We start from the raw sequence: 14,708 nt of genomic DNA on the forward strand, positions 1-14,708 counted from the left end.
AGATCTGGCTTTACCCTTGTAGGTTGAAGATGCGGCTCAGATCCAGCACTGCTGCGGCTGTGGTGTAGGCAGACAGCTACAGCTCAGATTTGACCCCTAGCCTGGGAAATTCCATAGGCCACAGGTGCGGCTCTAAAAACACAAAAGATCAAAAAAAGAAAAATTCTTATGCCATATCTAATTTAAGGGAACATCAAGGAAAAGGGCTCTCCTGCTAATTTCCGAATACAATATTGGGATCTATATGAGAGACAGGATGTTGGGGAAGACAGGAAGACAGATCATTAGTTTATCCCAGAATTACTAATATTTACTTATTCACAGGACATCAGTTTTTTCCCCTCGGATGTCCAACAAAAATCAGTCTCCCAGACATTTTCTAGAACATACTCTCAAGACAGGATCTGATTGCCATTTTACTGATAAGAAAATTGGCACTACATAAACAGACTGAAAATATAATTCAAGTTGGTCGGCAAAAGTAATGAAACCGAGTATGACAACCGACAAGGAACCCGATTCATTCTCCTAATTTCCCTCTTCTGCTTCCTATCTTCCCAGGGAGCCTAAGTATGAGACTCGGTTCTTTCTTCCACTAATTCGAAAAAAGCATGTAATTTCACCTACTGCGGGCAAGAAGGTTAGGCCCTAGGGTTACTGAGAAAGGGCCCAGCCCTCCACACGCTCAATGAAGTGCCGGCAGCACTGGGCTTCAGTCCTGTTACACCTCTGCATCCTTTCTTGCGCTCCATCGTCTGAAATAACTGCATCTTTCTCTGGATATTTTACTGATACTACTGGACTCTTCTTTGTAATTGAGACTCACTGAAGGCACCTTGGCGCTCAGGGGTTCACCTGTCTTCCCCTCCAGATCTTTCAGTTCTCACGCTGCTCGTACCTCAGCAGTCTGTCACCCATTTCCATCCTCTCCCTCCAAAGCCCCATAACTCCCCACGCCGCGGTCAACCCCACGAGCCGGTGCCCAAGAGCAACCAGACGCCCACAACCGGACATGCGCACACTCAAAGGACTTTGCACGCGTTTGCGGGACGTGCGCGCGCCTGGCGGACGTGCGCGCGACAGAGGCTTGCGCCTGCGCAGAGACAGAGGCCTGATGTTGCCTGGTCCTGGCGCTGTGGGCGCCGTCCTCGCGATCTCCCACCTTCTGGGTTAAGAGGCGGGACTGGCGCAGCCGCTCCTCGGCGCTCACCGCCCGCAGACGCTGCTTCAGCTCGGCCCGCAGGCTCCGCTTAGCGCCGCTCACGGCCGCCGCCGCCATCTCGCGGGCGCGATCTGGCCCCTTGTCCGCACGCCGCTGGATCTGCTGGCGCGGGGGAGGGTCCGGGCTCCGACGGGCGGGCCGCTCGCTTCCGGGTCGCGAGGAGCACCACGCCTCCCGCACTTGGGACCCGACTTTCGTGCAGCCTTTGCGATCTACGCACGCCCCTCCCCCAGCAGGTCGCGGTCACCGACTTCCCGGTTGCTCGCTCTGTCTGCATCCTGAACTGCTCTGCATGCCAGACCTCCTTGGGCCTGCAGTACTATTGGAAGGAGTACTATAAACGCCACTCTTGATTCCCTACGTGCCATGTGTCATGTAGTACTGGGACTGTCTGGGGCCTGAAAAGGCTTAGGCAAGCCACAAAGAGAATGTGGGCGATAGACAGTCCTACTAGTTACAGGGAAAATTACCTTTATTTATTCATTTATTTTTCTGTAATAACACCTTCCTCTTTTTCTTTTCCTGTAGCTGGGAGGGAGTTGGTTTACTGCTGATGGGTGGGACAGATCACTGATGAAGCAAGTGACCTTCCCTTTACTCGCAGCTTCTGTCTTCTGTTCACGTCTAGATTATTTAGGGATTATTTAGGACTGAAAGTAAGTCCATTACAGGGTTAAAGTCCAACAAGATTTTCACTGTGGAATAACTGGAACTTGCTCCTACTATAAAAGTTCTATTCCTTCAGAAACAGATGATTATGGAATTCTCGTTGTGGCTTAGTGGAAATGAATCTGATTAGTATCCATGAAGATGCAGATTCAATCCCCTGACCTCAATCAGTGGGTTACAGATCTGACAGATCTGATGTTGCCAAGAGCTGTGGTGTAGGTCACAGACACAGCTTGGATCTGGCGTTGCGTTGTGGTGTAGGCTGGCAGCTGCAGTTCAATTTGACCCTATGGTGGGAACCTCCATATGCCCTGGGTGTGGCCCTAAAAAGACACAAGGAAAAAAGAAACATGATTAGGAGCGGAGACCCGAGACTTTTTTCCTTGCAGGGTCTGTGATCTGAATTGGGAGAAGAGAAGGTGGTAACTTAAGGGAAGAACTAGGTGTGGAGGAAGGCTCTTTTATGTCAGTTTTACCCCTGACAATGTTCACACTCGGTAATCTGAGGAAAAGGTGAGAAAGCTAATTATTTGGTGGATAAAGAAAATAGACTTTGAAGTTGTTGGACGTTTAGAGGAAATATAGAAAGTTTATGTGAAAGTTTATAAGTTTTATGTCAATAAATCAACTTTACTAAAATCTGTATGGGAAAAGAGGCATGGAAGAATAGCTAGGAAAACACTGAAAATGAAAGACCACAGTGGGGAACTAGCCTTTCCAGGCACTGAAACATATTATAAAGCCTCTATAATTAAAACAGTGTGATACTGCCACTTGAATATACAGTGGACCAGTGCAATAGAATAGAAAGGACAGAAATAGGCATACAGTGGACTTCCTAGCCTCCAAACATAATCACAAGAGCCAATTCTTTATAATCTTTCTGTAGGTAGATATTGTCTGTTGCTACTGTTGTGGTGTATATGTAACCCCAAAAATATGAGCAATGAAAGAAAAGTAAATTGGACTTCATCAAAATTAAGAACATTTGGGAGTTCCCATCGTGGCTCAGTGGTTAACGAATCTGACTAGGAACCACGAGGTTGCCGGTTCGATCCCTGGCCTCCCTCAGTGAGTTAAGGATCCAGCGTTGCTGGAGCTGTGGTGTAGGTCACAGACACGGCTTGGATCCCACGTTGCCCTGGCTCTGGTGCAGGCCGTTGGCTACAGCTCCAATTAGACCCCTAGCCTAGGAACCTCCATATGCCGTGAGAGCGGTCATAGAAAAGGCAAAAAGACAAAAAAAAAAAAAACTGTGCAACAAAGGACACCATCAAGACAAAAAACAGCCTACAGAATGGGAGAGAACACACATGTCATATATCAGAAAAGGAAATTGTATCTAAAATATATAAAGAATTCTTATGAGTCAGCAATTTATTTATTTATTTTTTTTATTTTTTTTGTCTTTTGTCTTTTTTGTTGTTGTTGTTGTTGCTATTTCTTGGGCCGCTCCCGCAGCATATGAAGGCTCCCAGGCTAGGGGTTGAATCGGAGCTGTAGCCACCGGCCTACGCCAGAGCCACAGCAACGCGGGATCCGAGCCGCGTCTGCAACCTACACCACAGCTCACGGCATCGCCGGATCGTTAACCCACTGAGCAAGGTCAGGGACCGAACCCACAACCTCATGGTTTCTAGTCGGATTCGTTAACCACTGCACCACGACGGGAACTCCCTGAGTCAGCAATTTAAAAAAAAAAAAAAAAAAAAAAAAGATGGCGTTCCCGTCGTGGCGCAGTGGAAACGAACCCGACTAGGAACCATGAGGTCGTGGGTTCGATCCCTGACCTCGCTCAGTGGGTTAAGGATCTGGCATTGCTGTGAGCTGTGGTGTAGGTCACAGACGCGGCTCGGATCTGGCATTGCTGTGGCTCTGGCATAGGCCGGCGGCTACAGCTCCGATTGGACCCCTAGCCTGGGAACCTCCATATGCCATAGGTGTGGCCCTAAAATGACAAAAAAAAAAAAAAAAGGATAATGTGGTTTAAAAATGAGCAAAGGACTTGAATAGATATTTCTCCACATAACATATGCAAATGACCAATAAGCACAAGAAATGATCTCAACATCATTAGTCATTAGGGAACTCCAAGTCAAAACCACAGAGAGATACCGCTTCACAGTATGGTGGCTATAATCAAAAACGCAGGAGATATCTGTTGACGAGGATATAGAGAAATTGGAACCCTCATGCTCATGGGACTATAAAATGCTACAATATGGATGGACCTTGAAAAACGTAAGCTAAGTGAGAAAAGCCAAACACAAAAGGCCACGTATTGCATGACCCCATTGATATGAAATGTCCAGAACACGCACATATACTGAGACAGAAAGTACATCAGTGGTTGCCTGGAACTGGAGCAAAGGGGGCGTGGAGTGCAGGATTTCTTTGGGGGATTATGAAAATGTTCTAAAATTAGGCTGAGATGACTCTGAATAGACTAACAACCACTGAACTGTACTTTTTTTTTCTTTTTAGGGCCACACCTGTGGCCTATGGAAGTTCCCCGGCTAGGGGTCGAATCAGAGCTGCAGCTGCCGGCCTGCATCACAGCCACAGCAACACCAGATCCCAGCTACATCTGTGACCAACCCCACAGCTCACAGCAACGCCGGATCCTTCAAACTACTGAGCGAGGCCAGGGGTTGAACCCGAACCCTCACGGATGCTAGTTGAGTTCTTAATCTGCTGAGCCAGAGTGGGAACTCCTGAATTGTACATTGCGAAAGAGTGAATTTAATGTGAATTGTATTTCCATAATATGAAAGAAGAAAAGGATAAAAAAATGTACATGTATTTCTGGGGGAAAATACAATAAATACAACCTAGAAATAAAGGTTGGGTATGTATAGGGAATGGGTAAGAAGGTGGAACTGTTGGAGAGTGGGATGAATTGTGATGGGGAGAAAGTGACCTTTCATTGATTAGATTTTTTTTTATCACTCTGACTCAGAACCATGGTAATGTTCTATATACATCTACATACAACCATGGTGTGGAGAGAAGTCTAAATAGAATACAAGCCTACAAGCCGGGACAAGCCAGCTGAACTGTTTTGTAAACGATTAACAAAATCACAACGAAATGAGTGAAGAAGACAGAACCAAGTTAAGTAGCTTTGGAAAACAGTGTTTTGACCGTATACAATAAGGCTAAAGACAAAACTGTACAGATACCTTACTCTAGTCAGTGCATTTGTTTTCTATGGGGTTGTATATTAACAATTGTGAAACAAATTTATCTGGAGTTCCGGTCGTGGCTCAGTGGTTAGTGAATCCAACTAGGAACCATGAAGTTGCGGTTCGATCCCTGCCCTTGCTCAGTGGTAAGGATCCGGCGTTGCTGTGAGCTGCGGTGTAGGTCGAAGACGCGACTCGGATCCAGCGTTGCTGTGGCTCTGGCACAGGCTAGTGGCTGCAGCTCCAATTCGACCCCTAGCCTGGAAACCTCCATATGCCAAGGGAGCGGCCCAAGAAATGGCAAAAAGACCAAAAATAAATAAATAAATAAATAAATAAAAGAGAGAATTGAACAAATAAGCAAAGATATTGTGGATCATGAGATTCAGGTTTCTCCTTGTTGGAGAAACAAGTTACACATAAGGAAAGAGGAAGTTGGGGGATGAACCTCCTGGGCTGGAGTATAATTAAAAGTGTCATGTATAAACAAATGGATAGACAGAGAAATAGAGATATGCATGTTCAATACACATGCATATATTTCCTAGCTCTGTGAGAGGACCTCGAAACAGTGACAATCCAGTAGCAATGAAATCCAGCATCCAGATCTTGATTTTTTTCTTTTTAGGGCTGTACGAGGGGCACATGGAAATTGCCGGGCTAGGGGTCCAATCCAAGCTGCAGCTGCTGGCCTACACCACAGCCACAGAAACTCAGGATCTGACTCATGTCTGCAACCTACACCACAGTTCAGGGAAATGCCAGATCCCCAACCCACTGATCGAGGCAAGGGGTTGAATCTGCGTCCTCATAGATACTAGTCGGGTTTCCGCTGTGCCACAACGAGAACTCTCAGATCTTGATTTTTAAAAAATTATTCTCCAATAAATGATCAGGGATTCTTGATTCTAGAGTTGGGGCAGGGCCAAGGTGGGTCTGGAACATCCTGGGGGGCTACAAAGTAAGGAAATGGTCAAAAAGGAAGGGAACGTGTCAAAAGCAGCCAGGTACCAAATTGGAGTTCCCAATAGCCAAAGCTGACACAATTTGAACAGCAAAAATAATAATTTTCTATTACAACCAATGGAATACCCTGTGGCAAGCACTATGCTGTATTCTTTACATACTCCTATATTCCTCGAGACAAACTATGAAGTAGGTAGTATTGGGATATTTTTTACAGAAGAGGAAACAAGTTTGGAAAATCATATATGTCTTGCCCAAACTCATGTGGATACCATGTAAAAGGAATCAGATTCTAACCCAGGATCCCCAAAACGATGCCAGGCCGCCTCTTTTCTTCTGTCACAGCAGAATTTCATCAGCACCTGCTCTTGCTCCCTAAGTGGACAGTCGGGCTGGGACCATGTTTTCCAGTCCCTGTATCCTTGGATGCTCAGCTCAGGGCCAGGCATGGAATGAGGCCTGGGGAATATTGAAGTGAGTGAGTGAAGGCTATGTCAGGAGCCAGGTGGGTAGGAAAGCACTTGGCTGAAGCTGATAAAATCCCAAGCTGCTGATGGACGTCCAAGTCGAGAGAAGAAACTCCTTGTACTCTTCACTGTCACTTCACAGCTGGAATACTGTACCACATTTGAAGAAGGGTCTGACAAACAACAGAATATTTAGAAAAGGGTCACCCCTTCAGCTTTAGGTTGTAGAATTTTATTCTGGAAATGTAAAAGAAAAGCCATCATGTCACCAGGGGAAACACAATGACCCACTGCCATGCGGCCTTACAGATTGCATTTACCCTCAGTTCAACAAATTGTGTAGACATTGAGCAAATGCATGGGACAGGGGCAAGCTGGGAGAGGGAGGGGCAAAGAGGACTAGATAGAGTTTCTGTCATCAAAGACAGCAAGCACAGAATTCGCTTATATTCATGGGCTCATCCTTACACTTATAGACCCTAAAACTCCATTTTCATCAGCACACCAAAATGGGATCTGTTTACCCATAGTTGCTACGTTGAGTGTGGTTCATGAGCCAACAGCATCAGCATCACGTGGGAACTTTTTAGACATGCAGTATCTCAGGCTCTCCCCAGAATCTGTGTTTTTATTTTACCATGATCTCCAAGTGATTTTTATCCATGTTAAAGTTTGGAACGCATTACCAAAGATTGGGGTGTAAACCAAGAACCAATCTGCAGGAAGAAACAGAACTATTATGCAAACCATGGTATAATCAGACTGTACAGATCATTCTCTGCAGTTAGACAGATCAGGAGGTTTTCTGATGACCCTTCACTTCCTCTTCCCCCACCCCACACCATCCACATCCCAAGGAAGTGCCTTTTCAGCTGAAATCCCAAGGCTGAGTAAGGATTAACCAGGCACGAGGGTGAATGAGATCAGAAAGATGGGGGAAGGTTAGAGAGTTTGGACTGCATATTGGGAATAAATTGTCGAGGGGCAAGAGCAGAAGCAAGAAGATCATTTGGGAGCTTACTGCAAAATCCAGGTCAAAGATCTTAGATGGCTGGGGTCAGGGTCATAGGACTGAAGATGGTAATAAGTAGTTGAATATTGGATGTATTTTAATGATAGAAACAAATAGTATTACTTCCTGATGGAGAGATTAAGAGGCAGAGTCTAAAGGATTTGCCTCAGTGAATGGAAAGATGAGGCTACCATTAACCAATGGTGAGGGATGCAGGGGTTACAGATTTGAGAGGTGATGACAATCAGATATTCACATTTGAATATAGTGAGCTTAATAGATTTGTTCAGCACCCAAGTAGAAAGATGTCAAGTCAGCAGTTGAATATGGGTCTGGAGTTCAGAGGGTGGGGGTCTGAGCTGGACATATGAATTTGGGGGTTTTAAAGTCATGATACGGAATGAGATGTTTAATGTGTGAATATAGATTAGGAAAAGAAAGCCAAGGGCTATCCAGGGGCTCCCCAATATTAAGAGTTAGTTAGCTTAGGGAGATGAGGAAGATTCATCAAAGGAGACACAGTGGCTAGTGAGATTGGACAAGGACTGAGAGAGACTGGTGTCCCAGAAGTCAAGAAAAAATACATATAAAGAGTCATCCATGGAGTGCCTCCCCCTTCCCCCCCCCCAGCTCAGTGATAAGAAACCTGACTAGTATCCACAAAGATGTGGGTTTGATCTCTGGCCTTGCTCAGTGAGTAGAGGAGCTGGCATTGCCATGAGCTGTGGTGTAGATCACAGATGTGGCTCAGCTCCATGGCTGTGGCTATGGCATAGGCTGGCAACTGCAGCTCTGATTTGACCCCCAGCCTGGGAACTTCCATGTGTCACAGATGTGGCCCTAAAAAAACCCAAACCAAACCGAAACAAATGAACAAAAAAAAAAACAAACACTCATCCACTGTGTCAAATGTCATCACATCAAGAAATCTGAGGACTGGGAAGTCATCCCTGAACTTAGTAGTGGGGATGAAAGTCTGATTGGGAATAAGAGTTCAGGAGACACTGAGAGGAGAAATTGGAGACAGCAAGGATAGACGCTCTTTTGAATTTTTCTACAAAGAGGAGAAGTAAAAAGGGGTGACTGCTGCGAGTGCATGTGTTTGGTTTGGTTTGTTTTCGCCTTAGGAGAAATTACAGCGAGTTTGTGTGCTAAGGGGACTGGTCCAACAGAGGGAAGATTCTAAGATGCTGAAGAGTAAGGCTGAAGAGATGTTCCCACAGAGGCAATGAGGAACAAGGTCTCATACATAAACACAGGGCATGACCTTCAAACAGTTGAGTCGCAGTAATAATAGGAGGGAAGAAAAAAAAATACAGCAGTATCGATGCCGTGTGGATAGCTTGATATGGTGGTGAGGCTATGTGGAAGTTCTCAGCAAATAGGAAGCAAAGCAAATTGTGTCAGAATAATTGTGTTGCTCAAATAGCATAGTCATCAACCTCTACATTTTTTTTTTAAATTTTGGGGTTCTTTTTGGCCGCACCCTCGGCATGTGGAAGTTCCCGGGCCGCTGCAGTGACAACACCGGATCCTTAACCCACTGTGCCACAAGAGAACTCCGAACCTTTAATTTTAGAATGATTTCAGAGAACATTGGTAATGGGTTTGGTTTTCAGGTGAGCCAGTTAGATTTACCCTGTTCAGGCAATAAATCGTAGCCCTAGGTTCAGCCATCTGTCTTGAAAATCCTCCCTTTGGTCATTAAGCAGACAAATCAGAGAAAACCTACCAACACTGTGGGGAAATAATTTAGCCACAATACCCATCCTGTTGCTGTGTCCCTAATTGCATCTTCCAGCAGAAATGGCCACACAGAGCTACCAATTATAAAGAACGGTTTTCGGTTTTTGGGTTTTTTTTTTTTTTTTCATTTCACTGTCAGCAACTTTGCGCCCTCTTTGCAAAAAGTTTCCAGATCCAAAATCACAGCCACTTTGAGTTGGGTGATTCCACTGGGAGGCCACAGAGCAGGGGAAGACGAGGGAGAGTGGGGCACCCCACTGGCTGCTGAAGACCCATGCTGTCTGTGAGGACACCAGGCTGGCCCACCAGGGCCCTCACACACAGCGCCAGCCTATGAAGGGGAAGGGCGAGGAAGTGGAGGTCTGGGCGGCTCCATATGATCAGGAGGAAGTGCCATGGAGATAGGAGACCCAGGGCCACGAGCACCAGCCTGGGGTTTAGAGGCCTGTGTGACCCACCCACCCCAGGACCTCAGGCAAGTTTCTCCCTGCCCTTAAGCCTGTCTCTTCAGTTGGTTAAATGGGGATAATATCTCCAGGGAACTGCCCTGAAGCCAAAAGGAGATTGCCTCTGGAAAGTTCCTAGGAGTTCCTTCTGTGGCAAAGTGGGTTAAGGATCTGGTGTTGTCTCTGCAGTGGTGTGGGTTCAATCCTGGCCCAGTGCAGTGGGTTAAGGATCCATCACAACTCTGGCATAGGTCACAGCTACAGCTCGGATTTGATCCCTGGCCCAGAAACTTTGATATGCTTGGGTACAGCTAAAAAAGAATGAAAAGAAAAAAGAAAAGAAAAGAAGGCTTCTAGCCCGTGGAAGACACCAATGAACAGCCATTACTTCTTTCCATGCCATTACAGGGAACGTGATGTTGAGCCTCACCCCAGCTGCATGTGTGACCTGTCCCCAAACCTGTTCATGTCCATTCATCTATTTTATTTATTTCTTTATTGGTCTTTTTAGGGCCCCACCCTTGACATATGGAAGTTCCTAGGCTAGGGTTTGAATCAGAGCTATAGCTGCTGGCCTACACCATCATCAGATCTGACCCATGTCTTCGACCTACACTACAGCTCATGGTAATGCCAGATCCTTAACCCACTGAGCGAGGCCAGGGATCAAACCCACATCCTCTTGGATACTAGTCTGGTTCGTTACCACTGAGCCACAATGGGAACGCCCATTTGTTTATCTTTGAAACAAGTATTTATTGAGCTTTCACTTGGCTCTGAACTGGACTCTGAGATAAAATGGTGAGCACAGACAGCAATGGTTCTTGTCTGTGGGGGAAACAGATATATTGATTTCAAAATCACACAAATGTAAAATGAATTGAGATCACGGTGTTTTAAGAGACTGTAATAGGAGATTTTAACCTAGTCGGGGGAGGCATCCCTAAAGTGTGACCTCTGAACTAAATCTGCAGAGAAAGGAAGCACTGCCAGCTGCAGCCGTAGAGACAAGTTCTGAGCAGAGGGAACAACATGTGAAAAAATCGATCGTCCCAAAGGTCTGAAATCAAGCCAGGGAAGCTGCAAAGAGGCAGGAGACCTAGGAGGATGCAACTGAAATGGGTGAAGCGAGGGCCAAACACACCGAAAAGACCTGGTAGGGCGTCAGCAAGGCTGTCATACACACAAAGTCCTTTTAAATGACAAGGGGGAGAAAGTAACAGAGCTTCACAATTCTATTTGGGCATGACTAGCCTTCCACTTCAATTTAGTACTGGGGGGATGTTCTTTCTCTCCTTTTGTACTTTTCCTTATTGTTTCCATCGTTGCTAATGAGTGTTTATCATTTCTTCCCTCAACCAGGAGTTATTTCTAAATTAACTTCACTGAGATAGTATTTATCTGCAATGAAATGGACCTGTTTGTGGGAGTTTCTTTGGCCACTCCTGCAGCATACAGAAGTTCCCAGGCAGGAATGGAACCCTCGCCACAGCAGTGACAACACTGGATCCTTTCACTCTTCACCACCGGGGAACTCCTGAAACACTCCTGTTTTATGTGATCTTCTCTATGAACTTTGGCAAATGTACACCACCACAATCAAGACAAAGAACATTTTTATCCCTCTAAAAAGGCCTTTCCCAGTCAGCACCCCTACCCTAGCCCCAGGCAACTCCTCCTCTGCTTGCTGTCACTCTGTACTAAATTTGTCTTGTCTAGAGTTTCATGTCCATGATATGATACAATATTAGTCTTTTTGCGACTAGCTTCTTCTGCTCAACATGACACTTTTGAAATTTACTCATTCCATTGTGTGTATCGATGCTTCATTCCTTTTTATTTCTGAGTAACATCCCATTACATGGATATGCTACAGTTTGTTTAGCCATTCACTTACCAGTTATCAGGTTATTTCCAGGTTGCTTTTGTTGTCGTTGGCCATTATGAACAGAGCTTCTATGTATAGTATGGACATAAGTTTTTATTTCTTTTTTTTTTAAATTTTTTGTCTTTTTGCGTTTTCTAGAGCCACTCCCACAGCATATGGAGGTTCCCAGGCTAGGGGTCCAATCGGAGCTACAGCTGCCGGCCTACACCACAGCCACAGCCACACGGGATCCGAGCTGAGTCTGCGACCTACACCACAGCTCTTGGCAACGCCAAATCCGTAACCCACTGAGCAAGGCCAGGGATCGAACCCACAACCTCATGGTTCCTAGTCGGATTCATTAACCACTGAGCCATGACGGGAACTCCCAGTTTTTATTTCTTTTGAGTAAATACCTAGGGGTGGATTTGCTGGACGCTAGAGTAAGTGGATGTTGACTTGATAGGAATTTGCCAAGCTGTTTTCCAGAGCAGTTTACAGTTGTATGTTGTCACAGTAGTGGAGGAGAGTTCCAGTTGTTCCACATCTGTCCCCAAGCATGGCATTATGATTCTTTCTCATTTTAGCCATTCTGGGGGGTATGCAGTGGTTTTCTTATGGTCTTAATTTGCATTTCCCTGATGATTAGTCGTGTCCAGCATCTTTTCCATGTCTGCTGACCCTCTGCTTTTGTGAAGTGTATGTTCAAATGTTTTGCCAATTTTTAAGTTAGGCTGTTGGTCATGTTGTTATCAAATGTTAAGTGTATTATAATTATTCAGGATACAAGTTCCCTTGTCAGATAGTAATGTGATGTATCTCCCATTCTGTGGTTTGCTTCTTTGAAGGTATTTTTTTAACAGCTATATTGAAATATAATTCACATGGCCTCTCTTTGACTGTTTAACTATGTCTTTTTAAAAGCAGAATTTGAGGGAGTCCTCTGGTTGCCTAGAGGTTTGAGGTTTGGTTTTATCACTCCCGTGTCTTAGATTCGATCCTTGGTCTGGGAACTTCTGTATGCCCAAGGGCATGGTCAAAAAAAAAAAAAGGTAGAATTTTAAAATTTTGGTGAGTTCTAAATTACCAGTTTTTCTCTTCTGGTTCAGGTTTTTCGTGTTGTAGCTAAAAAATCTTTACCTACTCCAAGGTAATAAAGATTGTCTCCTGTGAGAGCTTTGTAGTTTTAACATTTAGGTCTGTAATCTGTTTGTTTCACTTTCATTTTTACCTCTTACAAGGTAAGAGTTGAGGTTCATAAAAGCCTTTTTCTTTTTTTTCTTTTCTTTTCTTTTAGTTTTATATTTTTCTAGGGCCACACCCGAGGCATATGGAGGTTCCCAGGCTAGGGATCTAATCAGAGCTGTAGCCACCGGCCTACACCACAGCCACAGCAATGTCAGATCCGAGCCACGTCTGTGACCTACACCACAGCTCACGGCAACACCAGGTCCTTAACCCACTGAGTAATGCCAGGGATCGAACCCGCAACCTCATGGATCCTAGTTAGATTCGTTAACCACTGAGCCACGATGAGAACTCTGAAAGCCTTTTTCTTTTAAGTAAAGTGCTAAACAAATCAAACGGTGAGCTGCAGTTTGAAAGACCAGATTACAAACCAGAAACAGCCAGTGATTTCCCAGTGATGCTTTGTTCAAGAGATCGTCTCAGCATAAAAGCCAGGGCTTGCGGTTCTATTTATTTATTTATTTATTTATTTATTTATTTATGTTTAATGCCACAACAGGCATGTGGAAGTTCCTGGATTGGGGATTGAATCTGAGTCACATCCGCAGCAATGCTGGATCCTTTAACCCACCACGCTGAGCTGGGGATTGAACCCAGGCCTCTGTAGTGATCCAAGCCACTGCAGTAGGGTTCTACTGTGCCACACCGGGAACTCCCATGGTTTCTTATGCAAATCTATTACAGGTAGAAGTACCCTCGCACGTACTTCCTGTTTATGTCCATTCGTGACTGTTCATGCCCATTACTTTGCTCTGAATAATGCAAAACTGAATTAAAACTTAACCCAGGAGTTCCCACTGTGGCGCAGTGGTTAAACGAATCCGACTAGGAACCATGAGGTTGTGGGTTCGGTCCCTGCCCTTGCTCAAGTGAGTTAACGATCCGGCGTTGCCATGAGCTGTGGTGTAGGTTGCAGACACAGCTCGGATCCCTCGTTGCTGTGGCTCTGGTGTAGGCTGGTGGCTACAGCTCCGATTCGACCCCTAGCCTGGGAACCTCCATATGCCGTGGGAGCGGCCCAAGAAATAGGAAAAAAAAAAAAAAGACAAAAAAAAAAAAATAAAACTTAACCCAGTGGGTTAGGGGCAGGTAGACTCTTGGTTGAAAGAGGAAAAAGAAAATGCTTCTTGTCCGCTGAAGAAAGAAGTCCCAGGTGACCTAGGTAGTCACCTCTCAGATGTGATCTGATAAGCAGGCATCCAAAATATTTCCCTATTGACTTGCCCCAATGTCCTAATCCCTATCATTAAGAATCATCATGAGGGGTAAAGCATGCATTCACTGAAATGCCCTGTGAAAATGTCCATTGCTTGAGAGAGGGGGGCTCTGGCTTCTTTATTGGATCTATCAACCACTTTCTAGGAAAGGGAAAAAGCCCTAAAGGGGAAGAGATTGTATTATGGTAGAAAAAGAAAGAGTGGGAAGGTCTAGAACAAAGTCCAGTGCTCTCACGTGGCAATCAGATTTGCTAACTCAAAAATCAGAATACAGGGTCTAATAAATGACATAATTTTCTAACTCGTGCACTTTTTATTTATTTATTTTTTGTCTTTTGTCTTTTTCGGGCCACACCTGCAGCATATGGATGTCCCCAGGCTAGGAGACACAGCAACGCCAGATCCAAGCCACGTCTGCAACGCAGGATCCTTAACCCACTGAGCAAGGCCAGGGATCGAACATGCAGTCTCATGGTTCCTAGTCAGATTCATTTCCTCTGTGCCACAATGGGAACTCCAACTTGTGCAATTTTTAAAGTGAGGAATTTGACAATGGCTCAACATTGAATCATTTGCCCACTTGTCTTTGTTGAGACTGTCCCAGAGTCTCATAGTTGTCATACTCATCACCCCTAAATGGCAGCTCTAAAGTTTGGCAGGGAG

The 14,708-nt window shown here is 45.1% G+C and overlaps 1 protein-coding gene across 5 annotated transcripts in view; it reads right to left on the minus strand.

Annotated features, from left to right (window-relative positions):
• LOC102167410 (5-formyltetrahydrofolate cyclo-ligase) overlaps window positions 1-1,367 on the minus strand; it is a 155,975-nt gene extending 154,608 nt beyond the window's left edge. The window contains exon 1 of one of the 5 annotated variants that reach the window (XR_002345772.1): window positions 1,163-1,325. Coding sequence is in view for 2 of the 5 variants with exons in the window: in XM_021098847.1 (XP_020954506.1) it covers window positions 1,163-1,279 (117 nt within the window). In the remaining 3 variants the exon portion in view is untranslated. Of the gene's footprint in view, window positions 1-826; window positions 1,050-1,162 lie in introns of those variants that run through there. The other 4 variants (XM_021098847.1, XM_021098846.1, XM_021098849.1 and 1 more) reach the window with 4 other exon arrangements.

Source organism: Sus scrofa, chromosome 7 (assembly GCF_000003025.6).
Source record: "Sus scrofa isolate TJ Tabasco breed Duroc chromosome 7, Sscrofa11.1, whole genome shotgun sequence".
Taxonomy (NCBI): domain Eukaryota; kingdom Metazoa; phylum Chordata; class Mammalia; order Artiodactyla; family Suidae; genus Sus; species Sus scrofa.